The 23,789-nt window shown below is 43.6% G+C and overlaps 1 protein-coding gene across 4 annotated transcripts in view; it reads left to right on the forward strand.

The window, feature by feature from the left end:
* Nucleotides 1-2,668: 2,668 nt before the first annotated feature.
* The window catches only part of mtus1b (microtubule associated tumor suppressor 1b), a 58,746-nt gene continuing 37,625 nt past the window's right edge, over nt 2,669-23,789 (forward strand). For 2 of the 4 annotated variants that reach the window (XM_075463302.1, XM_075463304.1), the window contains exons 1-3: nt 13,412-13,614; nt 21,251-22,425; nt 22,516-22,914. In XM_075463302.1, coding sequence (XP_075319417.1) covers nt 21,439-22,425; nt 22,516-22,914 — 1,386 coding nt within the window. In that variant the 5' untranslated portion in view covers nt 13,412-13,614; nt 21,251-21,438. Of the gene's footprint in view, nt 2,904-13,401; nt 13,615-21,250; nt 22,426-22,515; nt 22,915-23,789 lie in introns of those variants that run through there. The other 2 variants (XM_075463303.1, XM_075463306.1) reach the window with 2 other exon arrangements.

Raw genomic sequence — 23,789 nt, forward strand, 5'->3', positions numbered from 1 at the left:
AAATAAAAGACATAATTATGTGAAAAAAAAGTCAGAACTTTAAGGTACTTAGGTATCAGAAAATTATCCAAATGAAATGTTTCTGATACAGTGGTAGAAATGGGCTTCCATACTTTGTGTATATAACTTTTATTGAATAATAGTGAACTAGTTTTGTGCTAATGATATTTTAGCTGTAATTAGATTTCAGAAAAGCAGGATCTGAAGTGTATTTATTGTACTTTTGTGTGCTAAAGTGGAGCAGCTTAAAGTATACTGAGTACACTTTAGTGTATGAACTAATTTACATGTTTGATTTGTCAAATAAATACTTTAGGGTTAGATAAACAAAAAACTACAACACAATTGCCCCAAATATCCAGGCCATGTGACATTAATATGTTCTTATTTTGAAAATAAGTATAATTCTCATTTATGTCTAGATTGTTCTCTTTTTTGTAAATACATCGCCATCATACTGTTGAAAATGTGATAATGTTTGAAATACATTCATTCTTCAGCAGGGTCAGTTCAGCTCAGCAGGAGTTAGTTTGGTCTTTGATATATTATCATGTCACTGCTTTGAATAACCGTGGATAAACCTTTTAGACACAAACTGGGTCCCATTTCAGGAGCATGTGAGGCTGCAGCTTTGTGTCATGAGTGTGTGTTGCAAAGCAATCAGGCGGAACGAGTGGAGGTTATGAAATGTTTGGTCATGCTGTGTCTCAACATGTGGCCGAGCAGAACAGGATGGAGACTCAGAGTCAGTCACAGAAGTGTAACTTCATGCTAACTCTGCTTCGAAATGTCAAAAGGATCAAAAACTCTGAGGAGTGACAGAGCTGAATCCATCACAGTGACGGAGATGTCTCCATCACAGTGTGCTGTAGCTCAGGCTGTACTCTCAGCATGTCTCAGGGTCATTGAATTTGGCTCCAATGTTTGTACAACATCTCTGCTGGAAGCCTAATTTCTCTTGAACTGCTGATTTCTGATTTAATAATCAGATTCAGTCACCGTCTCCAACTAAACCAACATGTGTTGTTACGCTGGTTATTTCCCCTTGTACATAAAACACTGGATTAAACTGACATAATGTTCAGGCTCTTTGTTATTCCAGACAATCTAATTTAGCCAATGTGCAGAAATTTCACATATTCACAATGTTTTCTGCTCACCTTGTGTTTTAGGCCCCTTGAATTGTCTGAAAAAGGGTCTCTCCCTCCACTCCGGGATCCTCAATCTGACACGGCCTCAGAGTCAGCCAATCCGGGTCACGGCACCAAAATTGTTAGCCCAATTCTTTCATGGGAAGCCCAAAAACAAGCCGGAGAAATCTTGAGTTCACAGAAAAAGTATTTATTTAGTCTCACCAGGGTGAGACAGACAGAGTTTCAGCTGGTTGAGCTTAAACGTCATTTCCAAGAAGACTCGAGACTCCTTTTAAATAATTTATGGAAAACTCCTGAAGGCTGTTTTTTCTTTGTCATTGTGGAGGTGAAGGAAGAATGAATCCATTTTAAAATGCACATGAAACACAACAAAACTTCAAATATAATGTAATCAGCGTGGACTTTCCTCCCTCCACGTGGGGTGGGAGCTTTAAATGGGCCGATAAAGGTTTTATTACAGTTAATCAGTTACTTGATGGGACAGAACTCAAAGCAATCTCTAAACTTCAACAACTATTCACCCTTTCTTTGAAAAGCAGATTATACATCACATCATGAGTCATAAAGAAGGAGAGCCCAGTATCTGGAATAAATAAGATGACATTGCAAAATCACAGGATATAAAAGAATAATGAGTTTGAGCTGAAGGTGATTTTTAAGGACTTTTGGAAGTGTATAAAAATGATATTTTACTAATGTTTCTCTCTTGTGGAACACCAGCTGGTGGCGCTGTGTTGGACAAAATGTGGGAAATAGAGGAACAAACACTTGTATTTGGCACTGTCCAATAAATGAAGAGCTCTGGATGAGGCGACAGGACGCTGAACTGAATGTTTCCATCGGTCCTCTGTTGTTTGTTCGGAGCTGCCCCTAAAGAGATAAAAGTCTCTGCTTTGTTATAAATGTATCTTTCACATGCTGCTTCGGGAACTTACTTCTTTGAGTTATTCTGCATTTTCCCACTTTCTTGCATTCTTGCTTTGGGTTTGGGGGTAAAATAGACAAAACTCCAACTTGTTAGTCTTGTTTTGGCCTCTAGATGTCAGTGTTTGCAGTGAAAACGTCTACAGGTTGGTCACCGGGCGGCCAGGTGAAGTAATCTGTCCTGCAGAGCACATAAGCAGTACGTTTTACCTCCATGAACTTTTAATACGTTGACTATTTTCTAAAAATGACCATGTTTACCATATCCAGTCATGAAGAAACCCGGGGCTCTCTGGCTCCCAGAGATGATATCCTCCCCAGATCTGAAGAATTTAATGTTTTACCAGATAAATCAACTGCAGTTCGAGTAAATTTGATGAAATAAAACTCATCAACGCTGCATCCACTTTAATGCCAGAACCATTAAAACTAATGAAAACTTCTTTATTTTGTCTGTTGATAACTTTACTGACTGTTGCAGAACACAGTATCACTTTAAATGGTGTATTCCTCCGCCTAGAATATAGTCCGTGGACCATGTGAATGCGCTGGAGGCGTGATGATTAGTTTGACTCATTCATTGGTTCAGGTTCTTCACAGGTATGCGTGTATACGTGCGTGTGATTCAGCCGGACAGGCTGGAGGACTCAGACGATCACCAATCACCCGCTGAAGAAGTACACGGATGGCAATGAGAGTGATTTTCTGATGGAATCTGGAGAATTGATGTAAAAACGTGAAGAGTGTTGCGCTGGCGCTGCATCCAGGTGAGCGTTGCGAGCTGGAGATTGACCAGCACGAGCTAGAACGAGGGTGCAGGTGACGGTACGTGTGCGTTTACTTCCTTTTCATCACTAACATGGTTGTGCATAAGGAGTTTCATACTGTCTCATTCCACAGCTGTCAGACATAAGCAGTTTAATATTAACGCCTAATTCCGTTGAAAATTTAACGATTAAATGTTGGCGCGTGTCTGACGGAAGGCAGGACCACGGTTACAAATGATTTGGCACTTTTTTTTAAGGTGAGAGGCTCGTGCGACAGATTCGTAACACATATGATCAAGAACAGAATCAACATGTTCAGGTGAACTGTAGTTTTAAAATGTACTTTTGGATTAATGACGGGAAGTGAACTGAAAAACCTAAGAGCTTCACAAATAGTGACACAGCTGCACCATAATTAATTCAACCTTTTCTCATGCAGTGTTGTTACAGGCCAGGTGTCTTTCCCTGTAAGTGCTCAATGTCTCCTACACTGGAAAAATACCATATTCCAATGAAAGGTGAAGTCTGTGATTAAGTTGACATGTATCTGTGTTTTTTTTGTTTTTTTTTAAAGATTCGAGTACTTTCTGTTTACATGTTTTCATCCAGAATGTGGAGGGAGGCAGTAAAGTTAGCTCATCTATGCTGAAAGGACTAGTGCAGACAGGTAGCCTCCAGCTGTGTGTACAGGTGTATGCATGACAAATATACTGGCTCACCTGCACTGGAGGCTTCGTGTGCCGTGCAGGCTTGTAACATGCGTGTGTCAGTGTGTAAAGGACATTAGTGCTGCAGCAGCATTCTGGGTGTTACATAACAGGTCGTCCTCTGCATCATCCTGCAGGGCTGCCCAGGATTAAATAAAGGCTTGGTGGGGCAGAGCTCTCTCTGCTACACTTCCTTTGCTTTTTTAACCACCTCTCGGTTCACTGTGAATAATTTCTGTCAGACACAGTCCTGCAGCTCCTTCTTCGCTTATAAATGGGCTAATACTGAGGAAGCAGCAGCTGGTACCTATGGACGTTAATAAAAATGGTTTTATTTGAATCATGACAGGTCGGCCTGGGAGTCTGGTGTTGATGGATTCATTTAAAGATGCTGTTCTGTGCAGTCTGATAGGATCTTTACGGTTAATATGTGGGTGGTAAAAACCCACCTGGCAAGTCCTGTGAAATTTAAGAAAAGTCCTTCAAGTTTAGTTAACATAGGTTTTAGAGCATCCATGAGCTGTGTCATTTCCTCCAGTGAGTTGATTTCTATTTCTCTCTCAGTGGAGATTATTCAAACCAGATGTTCTTATTTGTTTTCTTAAATGTCAAAGCAAATCCCTGAAAAACCTATAAATCTAAACCACTGTGTCTGTAAAGCTGTCAGTGCTGTGCAGAATGATGTCTGGTGCCAGGTTTCTGCAGGTCTAATCCAGCCACACCTTGTCTGAAAGTATAATTGTGCACTTGAGTTTGTCATGATTGGCATTTTTGTGTGTGGTTGGTTGTTCTCTGCTCAGACTTGTTGGGATCGACACACTAGCTGATTTCGATTGGAGCTATTATCCATGAGCACATCACATCAGAACAACTCACTGATATTATTTACGCTACTATCTCAGCCCTAAACCTCAGAGGTAGTTGATGTTATGTTGTAATGACAGTTCAGTCTCCCCTGAGCTACGAGGAGTTTTCAGTTTAGCAGCTAAAGAGGCAGAAACGGCTCATATTCAGGGGCTGAAGATAGAAAAACAGACTTAAAACATGTTAAAACCACCCAATGACATCAAAAAACTAAAAATAAGTGAAGGTGTAACTGTGCAGATCAGCTGCAGCTTGTTCAGGTCAGTGATGGCAGCAGGGAAAAAGCTGAAGACCCTCATCAGATGGGAGGAGAAATAGTGTTTGGTGCCTGCTCAGGAGGTAACAGCCTCTCTGTTTCTGCTGGACACTCATGAATGTGTGGACGCACACTGAGCTTTAAAATGCAGAAATGAAATCTGAGAGTAGAATAGACATTTAGGCCGGTCATGTATTTGGCTTTCAGTGTCCAGCTCTCATAACTTGTAGCAGATGGATGCAAGTCATGAACACACTCCCACTCTCTGTGTCCTCAGTCTGTGGCTGCAGTCTATTTTTGGTTGTTTTGCACACTGAGCTGCTCTCCTCCAGGCCTCGGAGAAGGTATCACAGGTTTGTGCTAACAGGAGGAGGAAGCTAGGACACAGTGGTTCTATTCAGCACCGTGCCACATACTGGCACAGTGTAAGGTGCTTAAAATGAAACCTTAAAGCCAAAACACTTCATAACCGTGTTCCTTTAGATCAGAGATACTCATTGCGCGGCTCCTCAAGCTTTAAAGGGGAACTCCGGGTCATTTGAAGCGCGTTTCCATTGCTAGAGGTTGTCAAATACTGATAGTAGGACACAGAGAGGTGCAAATCTGCGCTCCCTGTGTGGAGATCGCGCTGTTCGCACAGCGTGTCATGCGAGGCTAATACGTGGTGGCTAAGGGGCAACTGCTAACCCTTCCACGTAAAACAACAACTTGCACACTGCAGAAACGTCACACCACTTTATAAACCATCCGACAATAAAGTCACAAGCCTTACCATCAAAACCATATGCATGGTTCTCACATTACTGGCATGGGGACGTTACAAAACAACTTTATAAACAGCATGTAACTCACCGGATGGTTGTAGGCTCGCGCATGTGAAAGCCCAAAAGAGTCGATGGACGATAATCCCATATACAAAACAATTATATTCTCTAGAAAAACTGCGTTCAAATATTTAAAACATTACAATACATGCCCAGTAATATTGTTGTAATGTTTTAAATACTGTTGTTGTTTTACGTGGAAGGGTTAGCAGTTGCCCCTTAGCCACCACGTATTAGCCTCGCATGACACGCTGTGCGAACACCGCGATCTCCACACAGGGAGCGCAGATTTGCACTTCTCTGTGTCCTACTATCAGTATTTGACAACCTCTAGCAATGGAAACGCGCTTCAAATGCCCCGGAGTTCCCCTTTAATTGGCGGCTAGCACTCGCATAGTAGCTTATAACAATATGGTAACAATAGCAATACATTTTTTCAAATAACATACAGCGAATACTGCACAGTATTAAGTATTTTTATTAAGTATTATTTAAGGCATAATGGTGTTTCCAAAAGGGGGCACACTGTTAAACCTGGCAACGCAGCCCGCTTAAACCACCTCACACTTGACTGCAGTGCACGCTAGCTCCTTTAGCCGGTTTTTAATTAAAAAAGGGCAAAAACCAGCACAAAAACCAAACGAAAATCAGCATGAAGACGCCAGAGAGGGGACGAGCAGGCAAACGTCGGGTGTACCGCGAGATGCAGGCACAATGGATCGGTTTTTAATTAAAAAAGGGCAAAAACCAGCACAAAAACCATGCTCATCTTAAATGTCTCACTATGATTACAACAACAAACTACAAATACAACATGAAGAAAGTCAAGGACATGCATGCCAGCTCCCGCTCATCCCAGTATTAAGGTAAATGTGGTCTGAATTGAAAATGTATTGGCTGTGTTGTTTCTTTTTTTGTGGGATGTTTTATATGTAGAAATGCATATTTGCAATAGGGGACTTTAGTATGTTGACGTAAAAGTGGCCCTTCCCTTGATTTTGCTCTGCCAATGTGGCTCTTGTGAAAAAAATTGTGAGTATCACTGCTCTAGATGGATCTTGCCATTCTCACTCTTGGTGTGTTAATGTTACATTATCGGCATGTTTCTGATAAAGATGTAGGTCTCCGTCCGAGTACAATTGTTTAATGAGGTTAATATATCCAAAATGTTTAAACGCAGTAATTAACGGTACAGATGCATTACTACGAGTTACGGTGTGTACATCTCCGGCTTGGTCCATCACTGTTGATGAGAAAGCATTGTTTGCTAGCATCTGCTGCTAACTTACAGCTACATGCTAAACTATTTCCCTCTGGGATCAACAGAGGAACTATCTGTATCTGTATATAGAGCTGGAGGTTTGTTGGTCTGACTGGAGGAACAGCTTCATTATGTCGTGTTACTGCATTAAGTCACACAGCAGATGTCCAGGTGTTGATCACGGCTAACGACCATAAACGCACCGTAACTCTGCACAGCAGCATGACGGCGTGACCTCAGCGTTGTGTTAAATGGTTAAAAGGAGCTGCTGTAAAGCAGGAAATGTGACATCTTGGCGGTACCAGTCAGTGCTCTGGTCCACTGAGAGATGTTCAGGGAATTGTGGCTCTGCAGAAGTTGAGCTTAGATGGAACAAATGGACGAGTTTGTCAGGGTTACTCTAAAAATATGAGTTAAAATAAATTCTGTTTAAAAAAACTATAAGTCCCCTGACTGGAGTACTGGAAGCCGAGGCGGTGCCATCCACAGGAAGTATTTGGGTTTATAGGAGTTTCTGAGGCTTTTGGGGTAAAAATGACCCAGATTTGGACCTGATTAAAAAGGCCTTTATGCCTCAGACAGGATTATAACTGCAGTAACCGGTTAGTCTCTCAGGTTTCATAGATAAAAAGAGGGGTATTATCAGCCTGATAGTGGAAATGTTTGTATGTTTCCTGATGATGCTGCCCAATGGATCCGAACTGGTCCGTAACCCGCTGGTACACCTTCACTGACTCCCGTATCTGAGCTCTTATATGCACAAACTGGGATCTACCAGATAAATATGGCCCAAATCAGACCCAAAAGGTTCTCCTGACCCAGATGTGTTGAAACGCAGCTCTGAGGTCCAGCAGAACCAGCTCTTTTAAAAAAATAAATAAATCCAAAGTGAAAGTCTTCATTCCAACTGCTGAACTGAACACCAGAAGTTTAGGTTTCCTGTTGTAGATAGCCAGACATGCTCATTAGTGTCCTTCCCGGGCCGTGGTGAGTCATCTGGGTTTTATCTGGTTCTTCTTTATCAAACCTAACTGCACATGAAGCATAAAGAGACACTTCACAGCAGAACACTGTGGGAGCACATAATAATAATAATAATAAATTTATTTATATAGCACCTTTCATACATAAAATGTAGCTCAAAGTGCTTAACAAATAAGATCAATATAAAAAGTAAAGCAATAAAGTAAAACAATCACAAGAACAGCAAAATAGAGCACAATAGAACATGTCACTCGGGGGGGGGGGGACAGAGCGAGGAGGAAACAGACACAAAGCATTAAAAATAAAAAATAAAAATGAATTTACCAATAAAATATAGAAACATCAAATGCAATATACAAATAGTAATAATAATAATAATAATAATAAAATCTATAAAACTAGTGGAAGGCGAGGCTGTATAGATGTGTTTTTAGCTGCTTTTTAAAGTGTGTAATATCTGTTGACTGACGAATGTGCACTGGTAAAAAGTTCCAGATTTTTGGTGCATAAAAACAGAAAGCAGCTTCACCCGTCTTTTTATATTTCATCCTAGGAACACTTAGTAAAGTAGCACCTGATGATCTCAGAGCTCGACCCGGAACATACTCCGTGAGTAGTTCTGAAATGTACGGAGGTGCTAATCTATTCAGAGATTTAAAAACCAATAAGAGAATTTTAAAATCTATTCTAAAAGACACAGGGAGCCAGTGTAGTGAAGCTAGAACAGGTGTGATGTGTTCTCTCTTTTTAGTGCGGGTTAGGATTCTAGCAGCAGCATTCTGAACAAGCTGTAATCTGTCAGTCGTAGATTTTGGGAGCCCAGTAAATAGCGCATTACAGTAGTCAAGTCTTGAGAAAACAAAAGCATGGATCAGTTTCTCAGCATCCTTCTGTTTGAGGAATGGTCTAACCCGTGTAATATTTCGTAGGTGATAGAATGCTGTTCTTGTAATATTTCCAATGTGAGGTTTAAAAGTTAATTTGGAGTCTAGAATTACACCCAGATTTCTAATTTCATCCTTCACTTGCTTAGACACATTTCCAAGTTGGTTCAAAACCTTTGATTTATCTGCTAGGTTGCCAATTATAAGAATTTCTGTTTTTTCTTCATTCAGTTTTAGGAAGTTTCTATTCATCCAGTTAGTGATGCTGTTCAAGCAGGATGTTAGTTTGTCTAGAGCACTTGTATCATTTTGCTCAACAGAGATATAGAGTTGCGTGTCATCTGCATAGCTATGATAACTGACTCCATGTTTTTTAATAATGTGTCCCAATGGTAGCATATAAAGAGAGAACAGTAGAGGACCCAGTACTGAACCTTGAGGGACACCATAATTTATATCATAAACATTGGATCTATGCTCAGCTAGACTAATAAAGAACTTTCTGCCTCTAAGATACGATTTGAACCACTGTAGGACTGTTCTCGAAAGGCCTACCCAATTTTCAAGTTGATCTATAAGAATGTCGAGGTCTACCGTGTCAAAAGCTGCACTGAGATCTAAGAGAAGGAGGACAGATATCTGGTTTCTATCCGCATTAACTCTGAGATCATTTACTATTCTGACCAGAGCTGTTTCAGTGCTGTGACCTGATCTGAAACCTGATTGGAATTTATCAAACACCTCATTATTTTTTAAAAATTCATTTACTTGTGCAAACACGACTTTTTCTAGGATTTTACTAAGGAATGGTAAATTTGAGATGGGTCTGAAATTATTTAAAACTGATGAGTCAAGGTTGTGTTTTTTCAGTAAGGGTTTAACTACAGCAACCTTGAGGGCATCTGGTACAGTGCCTGTATCTAAGGAACAGTTTATGATATCTAAAACATTATGAATAACACTTTCTAGAATCTCTTTAAAGAAAGAGGTTGGTATTGGATCTAAAGTACAGGTCGCAGAACTTAGCTGAGTTATTATTTTACGCAGTTCTGAGAGAGAGATCTTTCTAAAATCCTGCATTACAGATTGTGATTGAAGGACTATTAGAGTTTCAGGTTTTGAGCTCATCAGACTTGATCTAATATTATAGATTTTATCATTAAAAAATTGTGCAAATAATTCACACTTGCTTGGCGATGCCTCTAATAGCCAATCTTTCGTGGTTGTGGGATTTAAAAGGCGGTCTATGGTTAAAAATAAAAATTTTGGATTGTTACTATTCTCATCTATAATTTTTGAGAGATGTAACTGCCTCTGTGTTCGCATGGTCTTATTGTACACTTCTATGCAATTTTTGAAAATGTCATAGTGTACATTAAGTTTTGTTTTTCTATACACCCTCTCTGCTCTACGACACTTTCTTTTTAGTTGTTGAAGTTGTTCAGTTTTCCATGGTGTTTTCTTAGTCAAAGAGATCCTTTTTTCTTTTTCTGGAGCAACTAAATCTAGAACTGATCTTGTTTTTGTGTTAAAAAAGTTGACCATTTTATTTACATCAAGGTCCTCATAGCGAATTGGTGTATTATTTAAAATGTTAGTGAAATCATTAGCAGTTGATGCCTTGAGGTACCGTTTCCTTTTTAAATTGTTAGTTTTAGTTCTCTTGTTTAAATGGAGTGATACTGTAAAAAATACACAATAGTGATCTGATCACATGGAGAAGCTTCCAGTTTCTCTGCCTGGTGCCATTTTTAGCTCCTTTTTTTACTGTTTCTGTCGGCACCTTCATGTGAAACCAGACCTCAGAATGTATTCCAGATCCACCTGAGAGGAGTTTTGGTGCCACAGAGAAGCCGTTTGGGGCTCTTGTGGAGGACACTTCCTGTGTCAGACATGCTGGAGTTGATTACAGTATCTGTTTTAGTCAGAGTTTCCACAGCGACCAGGGGCCACGAGATCACACCGTCTGCTGTACTTCAGCTGCTTCTTCCACACATGAACGAGTTTGAATTAAATGCACGAACATCTGAGCTGCTGGCACCAACGCACGTGAACAGGCCACACTTTGAAATGCAGTTTGTGTCCGTTCTGACCCTCCAAGTTAAACGTGTTCGGGGGTTAACAGACAACACATCTGTCACTGCAGTGTTTCCTCCACTAAATTCTGCTGCGTTTGTGGTGAACAGTCATTTTCCACATGACCATTTAAGCTTTAAGGCCCTTTTTAAGACCTACAAGTTAATCAGATTATTGAGCTGCTAATCAGTTTGTGCAGAAAAACATGGGAGAGAAATACAGATTTAAGCTGAAACTGGTGTTTGCCGTCGGGACTCTGATGGAGACAGTTCGGTGTAATGAAGTCTGTAGCTGAGTTTTTACAGTTACATTTGGCTGCTTTCATGTGGTTGAAGGTGTTCAGAGTCATCTTCATGAAGATGAAGCGTGTGCTCTGCAGAACAGTCTGAATATGACTTTTCTTAAAGCTGTGTCTCTGAGATGGACGTGCAGCTACACCATGAATTAGGGCTGTTGGTGACTAAAGTCTACACAGAATTGATAAAAATTTGTATCCTTGAACATATATCGGTGTGTAATAGTCTCAATCCTCGTCTTATTTCTTGAAATAGTTCTAGAAAAACGGGAAACGGGTGCCGTAATTTATTTAAACTATTTAAGTAGTCTTCAGGAATAGTTCTCCAGGCTTCTTGAAGGACATCCCAAAGCTCTTCTCTGCCAAGATGATCCCACACTGCTTCAGTAATGTTGAGCTCCGGGCTCTGGGGAGGATTCATCCCTCCATCAGACCTGTTGCCACTGATTTTCAGTCCACTTCTTGTGTCATTTGGCATAGCTCAGCCTTTTCTCACAGGCGGCTGGTAACAAAGTGCCTAAAGATCCAATTTAAAATGGCTTCTTTGCTAAGTTGTCTGTTATGTGTGGACACAACACTGGTTCATCCCTTGAGTTAGGAGCCTTTTTTTCTGCCTGAATGATTCATAGGTCAGAGTTAAGTGGCTTAACAAAGAAAAAACACATTCCTCTGAAGATGCTCAGGTACAAGGACTGGACTGAAGATGAGGGAAAAAGCAGAAAATGTCCAAAGAAAAACTCTGAAAGTGGTCTTGAGCAACAGTTCTCCAGGATTGAAACAGAAAGAAATGAGGACAAAAATAAAATATGAAAGCAGAAATCAGTTTTGTCACATCCAAACGACTCATCAGATGTTGGTTTTATACCTAAAATCCATACATTTATGCCTTTGTTAGAGACTTATAAGATGTGGAGTTTGCACAGACAGACAGATAATTCTTTAAGGCAGATTCTGCCCCTTTCAGGGTGAATAAATGAAGTCCTCTGATTTCCTTTTACTGGGACGGAGGATTGCTCAGTCAGCCATGCTGCGCAGGCTTAGCTGCAGGGTCTCGGTGGTGTTTAAATGCCCACTCAGTTACACAACCAATGTGTTGAAGTGTTGTTGGCTCCAAGTACAGACGTGTTTGTGTTCTGCTGCTTTCTTTATTTAATTTAAAATCTGATGTCGTGCAGTCCACAGATGTCAGGAATGAAATAATGTCCCATATTGGAAGTCAAACCAGGTCTTTTTTTAAGTTAACACCACATGTTACAGCCCCATAAAACATCAACCTTTCCCAGCAGCTTAATGCTGATCAATATCTGTGACTGAAACGAAGAAATCAAGCTTTTCTTATCCCGTATGCCTCGGAACAAAAGCTCCTCACCCCCTGGAGTTATAAGACTCCCCCACCTCCCCCACACAGACCTGTTCTCTGATGGAAGCCAGTTCTACAAACCTCCGTCCAAACGTTACACTTTCAGAAACAAAGACGCAGAAACTGTCAGAAGTGTGAGAGATTGTGATGTTTCTGCAGGGTTTAGTTTAAATTACAAGCTCCTTTCAGTGTCACTCAGTCTTTAAAGCCTCTGCAAAGCAAAGCTGAGCCTGTTGCATCAAAGGTTTGTGGGTTTGTGTCGTCCTCTCGTTATCTGCAGTTTACCTACTGATGGTCAGATGTTTGTTCAGTTTCAGGAAGTCGCTTCAGTCAAACAAACTGATGTTGGTGCCACAGTATTTCATGGTTCACCTGAAAACTGAGTCAAACTGTTTGCCTCAATTCAAAACATGTAATATGGAAGAGAGAGATGGACATTTATTATGAGAAACTATAGGATAATCAAATAAAAGCAACCAACTGTGAACATGAAAAGGAAAAAGTGCTTTTTGAATAATTCCTGACTCATCAGTTTCTTCGGCTCTTTTCACACGTGCACTCTCACATTGAGACTCCTTAGCAGGCAGCTACTCGGGTAAATATTGAGGAAATATTCCTGTTTCTGGCTTTGAAGGAGCCAAAAGTAACCAGGAAGTGCTTCCCCCCCCCCCCCCCCTCCCTCCACATCAGATTGCATGGCTCACTTTTCCATTCCACTCATTACCACTCTTCCTCAGTGCAGGACCTCCCCTCCTGTTTCAGACTCCTGAAACTAAACAGAAGGCGGGGGAGCAGATGCTGCTGCCCAGAAAAGATTACCTGGCAGGCACACATGGGGCTGGCTACCCCCCCTCTGTTAAACCTTCAGGAAGGTTTGTGTTGAGGAATGTTTGAGTTGGACACAGCAGAGCAGTTCTCTGCTGAGCCTCCACCACACACGCTGTTGCTGCTGCAGTACTGAGCTGCGTGCTGGTGTTTCAGAGCCAGAAAGGGAGGCGTATCCCTCCCCCTCCCGACCGCGTCACAGCCTGCGCAGTCTTCCCTCGCCTGTGTGCTCGCACACGGCAGCGATGGGATAACACACGACGCGTGAACATGCAGCGCAGTGCAGCCGACGGTGTGTGCGCGGCAGGATCGGGTGTGTGTTTGTGTGTGAGAGGACAGACGGCCGAGTGTGTCCCAAACTGAAGCCAAGGAGCCATTTCTTTTAACTGAATAATCTTCTTTCTGCAGTGCAGCCTGAGATGGAGCTGGAAGAGTAAGTTATGACTGTGGCAACAGTTACGTTGGGGAGCAGCATGTATGTGCATTTCATCTGGGTTCGTGCACTTTGAGATGTTGACTGGGGCACAACAAGTCAATCATTTAACGTGAACATGTGTCAGGGGAGAGGTTTCCAGCTAACCGGCCTGAATGATTATTAACAGCTAATTTCCTTTCTGATGAACGTGTTTTCCCTGGGTTCAGGCTTGTTCACACTTTCAGGACAGATTTCTGTCCATTTTCTCATGTTGATAAACACGAATTGGGATTAAGACTTCCAAGGTGACGGCAGGCTGATGGTTCTGTGGCGACACAAACCCAGATGTGTCGTGGAGGCTGATGGGTTTGATGGTTTCCAGATGTTTCGCAGAGATGATTGCACATGTAACTGAATCCCTCCAGCGCTCACAAACAGTCGAATCTTTGTTTCACTGAGCTGAAGGTGGATGGCTTTGGAGCTGATTGAGTCCAAATGCAGCTGAGCTGAAGGACGACATGTTAAACTGGCGGCGAAGCCCTTAAAGCAGGAGCTTTCAGGCCTTTTCTGCAGTTTTTTATTATGTGATCGTATGAAACGTGTAAATGATGAACCTTCAGGACAAAGTGAGACTGGACTAATACCACTGAAGGATGATATAACCTGTCAGCGATGAAGCTCAGCTGAGGCGGGGGTGCTCCTGACGAGGCTCGGTCTGTATAAACAGGGTCATACAGCGGGTTGAAGAGCAGAGAGATCTCTGACGGGTCGCAGAGAGTTTGAGATTCTAACGAGGGATGTAGAAGCTGTGGTTTGTGTGTGTGTGTGATACAAAAAAATGACTTTTAAAAACATGTCTGGGTGAGTGACTGTTTCAGGAATTTTAGTTGGAGCATTTCTGACCATGTATGGACACATCGTGTGTTCTGAGTCCTGCAGAACTGTTACTGGACTGGTTCGGTTTACATTACGAGGATCCGGTGAGGCGGTTTCCTACAGATGTGGGATCGTTGTTGTTTCTTTCTGTCCCGTCTGCAGTGTTTCACTTTTTAATGAGCCAACATCGCCACGCTCGTGCATCCACGTATTGATTGGTTAGACAGTAGCTGGTTATGTAACAGCTCTGTTAACCTCAGGACCGGATCTGATTGGACTGGCAAACAGCTCAGTTTCTGCATCGAGAACCTTCGTCATCACTGTGCACGATGATCTCCATCGGGGTCGCTCTCATCAGTCTGATGCTTACTGACGGCAGAGACTCGCTTTAATCGTGTTTCCTGACACTCATTGATCATAAAGTTGACTTTGCAGCTGCAGGATGGTGTTTCAGCTGCTCACAGCCAGTTTTATATAATTTTAATATCATTTATTCAGTCATGGGGAAAACAAAGTACACCCTCTTTCAATTCTAAGATTTAACTAAACATATGAACACATGACATATTACCCTGAGACAAAACGCAGAAGCAGTGAGTGTAAAACTAAGTGAACCCTCACTGCTTCCACAGGAACTAAGAGGATCAGTAGCAGCCAGGAGCTGCTGATCAGTGCTCTGATTCATTGATCATCAGTGAGTGTGAGCACCTCTATAAAAGCAGAAGTTTTGTCAGTCTGGAGATGTTATTTTTCAGAAGACCGTTTACCTGCTGAGATTTCTTAGTGTCACACTGACCTCCGTCATCTTCACCATATAATCAGTCCGTTTTACGTCACCTGAAGACGCACTTTTATTTCGGTGTCACATCTTCTGATCTGCGTCCTCACACACATTGTTTGGTAGAACTGCCTCCACACACACCTCTGCAGCGACTGTCGGAGGCAGAATGACATCAGCTTAAGAACCACACACTGTTGCAGCCATCCTCCCTCAGAGTGACTCAGCGGTCTGTTGATTTCCATGGTAACTGCTGGAAGTCTCTTGCGTGACGCAGTGAGTGTAACTTGTCTTAGCAGCCCTGCCATCGCGCTTCACGTGTTCTGGATCTGCAGAGGTGTGCTTGCAGTCCTGTCTGCTCTGTTGCTGTGATGTGATGCAGTGCGGCTCGTGCCAAGTGAAGGAAAGGTGAGCCTGCTGCCTCCTGCTTGTTAGCGAGCTCCCTGGTTGGCGGCGTGCCCGCCTGAAATTAACACCGTCAGCACAAAGCCTGCACTCCTCTCCAACAGTTCATCAGAGGTATCAGTTCTGTGTTCAGCTGACAGTTTAAGTGGATTTTCACCTTGCAATTTACAAATTAAGCACTGATAACCTCGCTGCTGATCCGGAACCTCAGAGCTGACCCTTAACTTCGTAGTGATCTGTAACTTCGCTGCTGATCCGTAACTTCGTAGTGATCCGCAACTTCGTAGTGATCCGCAACTTCGTAGTGATCCGTAACTTCGTAGTGATCAGTAACTTCGTTGAAGATCCGCAACTTCGTAGTGATCCGTAACTTCGTAGTGATCCGTAACTTCGGTGCTGATCCGTAACTTCGTTGCAGATCCGCAACTTCGTTGCAGATCCGCAACTTCGTAGTGATCCGTAACTTCGTAGTGATCCGTAACTTCGTTGCAGATCCGCAACTTCGTTGCAGATCCACAACTTCGTAGTGATCCGTAACTTCGTAGTGATCCGTAACTTCGTAGTGATCCGTAACTTCGTAGTGATCCGTAACTTCGTTGCTGAGCCGTAACTTCGTTGCTGATTCGTAACTTTCAGCCTCGGGGCAGACCTAGAACTCTCTGGAAGGATTAAATCTCTCGGCTGGCTTGGTAACGACTTGGTGTCCCCCCCCAGAGAAGCATGAGTAGATGGATAAGTGTCAGATAATGGATGGATGATATAATAATATTATAACAATTAAACAATTTAGGATGAATATCTCCAGACGACCATCGTGGCAGGCTTAGTTACGTTGTATTAGAGGTTGTTCATGTTTGTGCTCTTTCTGGTTCAGTTGTTTTTACCTTCAGAGCAGAAAGTGTCGACTGAGCGTTGTGAGGTGAAGCACAGTCCTGCTGTGGGTCTTCTACACGTTTAAACTTTAACCATCCTGTAAATGATGTTCTTGGATTACTATTGATTGGTATTTTTATCCAGGCTCAGTCAACATGCTGCACGACGCTTTGAAGTTCCTGAATGAAACTTCAACCAGGTTCCAAATCCCATAATAATCAGCTGGGAACAATGGAGTCGAGTGTTGGCTGCTCCATGAATAACTGCAGGGATCTGCGGCTGGCACGGACCACTCTGAGGGTGATTTACTGCCTTTCGTGTTGGGTTGGTTAGGGTGAAAGAGCACAGAGGAAGTCACAAAGAAGGCAGCAGGGAGACGAATAAGATGCAAAGGCTGAAGAGTGTAAAAAGGGAAAGTAAATGGCTGAAAGCTCTGGAGGCGAGTTTGTCTGCACTTAGCCCAGAAATCTCAACAAACTGTCAGGCTGGAGGCTGCAGGACTAATCAGAGCAGCAGAGATTTGAATTTGTTGGCCTGGACAAAGTGAAGTAACTTGTATAATAAGAGCTTCGGATGTGTGACTGTCTGATAACGTCCTCCTGAGAAAGAGGCTTTGAAAAACAATGGGATAAGAGTAGGTCTGATAACGGGGGTGACGTGATTCCAGAGGTCGGAAAAACAAGCCACGGTGGTCTTCAAAGGTTCGTGGTGACGGCAGAGGAGAGAAAGGAGGTGGAAAGGGTTGTTTGCTCCAGTTAATCTCCATTTAATGAGTTTTCAGTGTGTGTTATGTAAGTGTGGCAAACAGAGCTGACCAACGTTCATGAAGTGATGCTGGAATAAATGGGACGAATCCTTCGTCTGTTTCTGCTCTGAAGAACAAACGCCTCCTCCACCGCATCACGTCTCTGCTGTCAGACGACCTCTGACATCCAGCAGGTGAACTGATGACGGCTGAAAGCTGCATGCTTTCCTCTTTCAGTGTTTTCAGTTCCAGTTCGTTTAGCTTCGGACGCGCGGTGACGTCCGCTCACATAAATCTGCAGACTTTAAGTCCAAGCAGTGACACGCTGACAGCTGTGATTCGTCTGCAGCTCAACCAGAGGACTGATGGGCATCAGAACTCTGTGATAATCTCCTTGTTCTGCACAGTTTCTCATCTGTTCTGTCCAGTTTAAAAAAAGAAAGATTTGGAATGCGTTAACTTTGACTTGATCAGATTCCACTGTGAAATCTTTAGGCGGTCGAAGTTTTAAAGTTGGTGTTTCTACAGGAGCTGTGAAACCTGAACAGGTGACCTCCATCTTGAAGTGACAGATACTTTTTCTTTTAATCCATCAGTCTGAGGAAGATGGTCCACAGCAGCCGATAAACTCCGGAGAGCTTTAGCTGCGTTCAGACTGCGTGTCAAATGTGACCGTCTTTAGGACGAGAGCTGGAAAACCAGCGAGGAGCTGCACCTAATCAGCACCTGGACTGAATGGACCTTCCATTACGTAGAAGTTTGAGCGCGTAAATGAACACCAGCGTCTCCGCCAAGGTGATGGAGTCACTTTAGCTCTGAAAGCTGCCACATGTTCGGTGCTTCTGTTGCCTCTGAGTTGGAGGAAAAAGTTGAGCTCGTTGAGGTTGGAGACATTTCATCAGTGTTAATTTAACTGATAAAAGGACGCATGTTAACCATTTTCAAAGTATTTAATGTGATCTTCTTAGAGTTGATGGCAACATAATAGAGCAACTTAATTGTCCTCAACTGAGGCCAGAAAATCGCCACTTTGTTGGTTTCAAACTCTAAAAATGTTGTTTTCTGTCTCTGCATCGATGCAGAAGTGTTTGCGTCCTTTTGGAATCAAGAAGTTGAACATTTGTGAACATTTCGATGGCTGCAGTTTGGCTTTGGCACCACGTCCTGCATTCGGGACCTTTTCAGTACGAAGTTGCTGAAAGTTTGTGATGTTACATAAATACATGGATGGGTCAGTGTGGCTAAATGAGTCCTGCTCAGTCAGATAATTCAGTTGATTTATTGATCCGTTTCCACTGGGTTTAGATGTAGCTGCAGTGTACTTCAGCAACGTGCACACTCATGCCAGCTCCCTCCTCTTTGTGCCCTTCAACTCCATCCAGCTCTGAGCACATCCTGCTTGACAAGCACGTCGTAATGCATCGCTCTGCTGCCCAGCACTGCTCTGCTGCTCAGCACTGCTCCTTTAAACGTGTGGATTAATGCTGCTTTTCGCTGCGCGCACACTTGGTCAGAGCGAGGCCGCCGGAGGCTGATGCTGAAACTGATTCTAACAGGAGTGGACAAGCCGCTTGGTCGGAGGAGGCCGGTTCAGGAGTTTGGAGCCAGAAGAAGTCAGCTCAGTTATAGAAGCTGCATGTCAAAGGAAGGAGGCTGCTCACTGTGCCCGACTGAAATGTAGGACAATTTATGATCCGTGTGTCTCTGCACGATCAAGTTTGGGGATTAAAATTCAAATATTTTCCAGAGTTCAGAGTAAAAACAGAAAGATGTACCTTCAACAGACTGTAGAGAAAATGAGCAGAACCATGGAAACAGTGAAATGTGATGTTAATCTGAGATCTGGGCTCATGATGTAATATTCCACTCGGGGAAAAGGGAATTGATAGCGTTAAGTCTGAAACTGTGGTCTGAGCTCACGGACTCTGAAAGCAGAAGCCTCAAACATAAAGCAGCGATACTTTTCACTGCAGACGAGGAAGTCGGGCAGCACCGTGTTTGTGTGTCTCTGCAACAATTTGAGAACCTCGTTGGATGAAATGAAGTCTCGTTGTTGGACCTTTTCAGCCTGAAAGACATTGGATGATGCAGTCGTTCACCTTCAGGCTGATTCATTGTCTAAGAAACAGAACCAGGAGAAGGCAAACAGAGTGAGGAGGCCTTGGTCTACACCAGGAGCTGATTTTACTGCTGCAGAGAGACCTGGAGTGGTCAGGACAGCTGGTTGATGTCGATGCTGTGACTATGGACCGATCGTTTGAGATGATCAGTGTCTCAGACTGTGAGAGGTTCAGCAGAAGGTGGCCTGTTTTGGGTATTATATAGTGTATTATACTGTTACAGTGGACTTTTATAGTTCTCATGCTGCCCTTAAAGCTCGCTTGTTTAGCTCATCAGTAGTGACACGAGATGCTGTTCATGCAGCTCTGAGAATGAACACTGTTTGTTTTACGGAGAAGAGAAAGACTGAAGTCATTCCACACATAGTCCCTGGAAAGCAGGAATCTCCAAGTCTGAGAGTGACTCAGTTCACCTGAGACGGCTTCCACACAGCTGCTGCCCATCAGCTGATGCACCTGCAGCCTCACACACAGGAGGGCAGTTTTATCTGGTCCAAATGATCATCATTTATTTAAAGGATTTAGTCTCCAGCCCTGTAACCTGAACCGGACGGTGTAGCCCAGATGGTCTCTGAACTCAAGCTCATGCATTATAAAAGCAGCTGAAGTTAAGGAGAGGCTGTTTTCTGGAAACTCTGGCAGCACTGACTGTTTTCATGTGACCACAGCATCTTTATCTCTTCATTCATTTTAATCTGTGATGCATATTTACCTTAAAATTTCCTAATTTTCCCTCGAAAGGTGCAGTGGTTTAAAGCCTCTCATTTTCACCCTTAGAAACCACACTGAGGTGACAGGAAAACGTGGATATCCTGTTGCAGTGAGGTCATGTTTTGCTGGGCAGTTGAAGCTTTAACTCTGTCTCCTCTTCGTCTCTTTACCTGGAAGTGAGTCCCCTCCCTGTGTCTCCCAGGGGACCGGCTGTCATTACCGGATAATGGAGAAGGAGCTCCGTCCTGGATCCGATCGGCTTTATTTAGCAGCTCCGCTCTTTTTCTCTTCGTCCCTGACCCACATACAAAAACAGGGCGTCACCTAAATGATCTAAATCATTTTTTGGACCGTAGGTCTGAAAAACTTTGGAGTTTGAGGTGTTTGTTGTGATGATTTAAATTTAATGGGTCTGATATCGGCCTGCAGGGGGCAGCATTTCCCAACAGTTTCAGCATGCAGCAGAATGGTGGTTCACCCTGTGAAGCAAATACTAAAATTATAGGTTTGAATGAGAAGATTGAACTTATGCTGCAGTTTAAAAAGCATGTAAATGGGTTTCCACGTGTGATCGATCAGAGGCTGCCTGCTTCACTCGGCTGCTGTGTTTTCACTCATGCACATCCGAGTCCTTCCCTTTTTCTAGGAGCCTATAAAGTAAACTTCTGAGCAGACTTCTCCGGGCTGCAGATGAGTGAGCTGCGACTCTTCTCTTTTTGCACTCGGCCTGCTTCTTTCTGCAGAGTTTGAAATGAAGCTCTCATCTTTTTTAGTTTGACTCTCTGTTACTTCTGGTAATCTGCGTTAAAGGAAACGTGGTTCATCTCACATCTCACGTGTTTAATCATTCAGAATATTTGGGAAGTGACAGTTTACATGAACTGTATCCAAGTGAAATAGTTGAGCTTTGCTAAGCAAATGTTTTAGAATCTGAGATAAAGTATTTGTTTCTAACAGTTATGTAGAAGATGTACAAAAACCATCGAACAACTTTTACGTTGATCAACGTGTGTCTGCTCATATTTTTCCTTTTGTACAGTTGAAACGACCTTAAACATGAGGGTGTGATTAATATAAATGAATTTTAAAGCGTGCAGAAGTTTTATCAAATGAAACTCTAAACATCTGCTTTCTTTCTTCTTCCAGTCCTGAAAATGTGAAGTCTTCATCCAGGACGTGAGGAGCCGTCACAGAAGCCTGAAAGAAGCCTTAAAGACCTGAAGTCGAAACACGGATGTAGAAGTCTGAAGAAAAAGGAGGATGGTTTAATTCGGGTCGGATTTAAACTGGAAAATAATTAGTTTTCTGAACACGCAGCAGTTCAGAGGAGTGAGATGAGTGTTTGTGAGCCCTCTGAGGGTTTCAGGGGACAGGGCGGCTCCGGCATGAAGCTGCCTCTTCACCGGGCAGGAGACCACAACGGCAACGCTTTCCCAATTTCCTCCTCCTCTTCGTCCTCTTCGTCCTCCTGTCTGGGTGAGTCATCGCCCGAGTCCCTGCGGAGCCTGAGCAGCCTGAGCGGAGGCCGGACCGGGAGCCCGCTGGACTACGACATGCTGGAGGTCACCCTGATGACCACGGTGGTGACCACTACAGACGAGATGGCGGATGTGGTTCTTTCTAAATGGGTCCCAGATGAGGTCATCCAACCACCTGACGATGATGAAGTCTCAGAGAGGAAGAGACTGACTGCAGCAGAGCTCTCGGAGTCCAATGACACCTCTGTGTCTGTTTACCTGGATGCCAACAGCGGCCCAGACGCCTGGAACGACACCCTGACGCTGGCCTCGAGCGCAGACGGCGGTCTGAGCAGTGGCAGCAGCAGTGGGCGGAGACACGGCTCCTGCACTCCAGACTCGGACACGACAGAGATCCCTGCTGATGATGATGATGAAGAGGAGGGTGTGTTTGTGTCTGTGAGCTCTGACACGTGCGTGCGAAGCAGCCGTCTGACGCTGACTCGGGTGGAGTCTGCAGCAGAGACTCAGCTCCACCCCGAGGCCACCGTGGCTCTGAGTGGAGCCAACGAGCTGGAGTCGGAACGTCCTCCGGATCCTCCTCCAGCCTCTGGTGACCTCTGTGGAAGCTCTCAGACATCGGTTTCTGAACCTTTTCCTCCACCTGAGGAGGCTGATGAGTGTCCAGAAGTATCCAAAGTCATCCAAACTAACCCGGCTGCAAAAACCAAAGCAACCCCTCCTCATTCAGCTGTGAAATCATCAAGCCTGGAAGCAAAAAGAGTTTCCAGACCGGACCTGAAGTCTGTCAAGGCTAAAGTTGGATCATGGTCCAATATGTCCCCATCCAAAACGGCCATCCAGGTACTGTCGTCTTCCAGAAAAGCTTCTGGATCTCAGTTTAGGTACCGCTGTCTTCTGTCTAACATTTAAATTCTTTATTCCTCTCTGCAGAAGAAAGCAGCTCTAGTCGGTGGAAAGAGAGCTGCTCCCAGGAAGGAGAAGGCTGATGGGAGTAAACGGCCCTCTGCAGGTCCAGTGAAGGTGGCCGTGTTGCTGAAACCAGCCCGAGGAAAGAGCAGCAACCTCAAAAACAACCACAAGATGGCGGCAACTACTAATCCTGCTCAGCCAGAGAATAAGAGTGTGTCCGCGAGTCGAACTCGCTCTGCTTCCACCAGCTCTCTGGGCTCTGAGGTGGTTGGAGAGGGTCCTCTGAAGGCTGCCCCAGAAGAGCCTGACGTCGTGGACGCGACACGTTCAGGTGAAGCATCTGTGGAGGAGCAAAAGGAGAGCACAGGAGAGGCTGTACTGGTAGAAGATGCTGTGGAGAAACCAAGGAGTCCTGGCAGGGTGAGTGTTCATCTGCCCTCGCACTGATGCATCACGATGCAACAGGAACCCAGAAGCTGTTCTGGTTTGAGATGCAACACAACACGTCTGTAGCCTCATCACAGATGATAAGAATGATGTGTCAAGTGTTCAGACAAAGAAACATCCAGAAACACTCCCTTAAAAACATCGAACAGGTCACAGGTGCATGACCGTGCTTTGTTTATTCTCAGACCGCGGTCTCTCTGAGATGAACACCGTGTGTCCTGTCTCATCTGTCCCTGATGCACAAGTTGTGGAATTATTGGATGTTTAGAGCAATATTTAAATATAAACTATATTCTATAATGTTTCCTTACAAGCAACAAAAGATTATTCCTGATTTAAAGTCCACAGCTGACGAGTTCAGTGGGTAAAGGTAGCTGCAGCTTAAGCCAAAAAGCAGCATAGTCACCATGAGATTGAGACCAGGATGGAAGTAACGCCCTCTGTAGGGCAATTGGTTTGTCCCTTTGGGGCTGCTGTAGTAACACAGCTGTACAACATGAAGGGCTGAGGTGGGCAACCCCTCACATCTTTAGATATAAACTGCTTGTTCTAAAGTTCTGAAAACCTGTAAAACGTTGTGAATATCCTCCTGGATGTGACACACGGGAACTTTAAAGCTTTTAAGTCATTGCACTGATGACTCTGCTTCCTTTTTTACCTGAACGGGCTGATAGTGACGCCTGAAGTTCATGCTCCAGGCATCACTATCAGGAGGAAATCATCTTTTACCTTCAGGTTGTAGCAAACCTCACGTCTCATTCTCAGTTCCTGAGCTGTATGTGGTCTGAGCAGGATTCACTGGAACTTAACATTTGCAGGTGGGATGCAGATTTGTTGTACACGTTCCA

The sequence above is a fragment of the Odontesthes bonariensis genome, chromosome 4, assembly GCF_027942865.1.
Source record: "Odontesthes bonariensis isolate fOdoBon6 chromosome 4, fOdoBon6.hap1, whole genome shotgun sequence".
NCBI classification, from domain to species: domain Eukaryota; kingdom Metazoa; phylum Chordata; class Actinopteri; order Atheriniformes; family Atherinopsidae; genus Odontesthes; species Odontesthes bonariensis.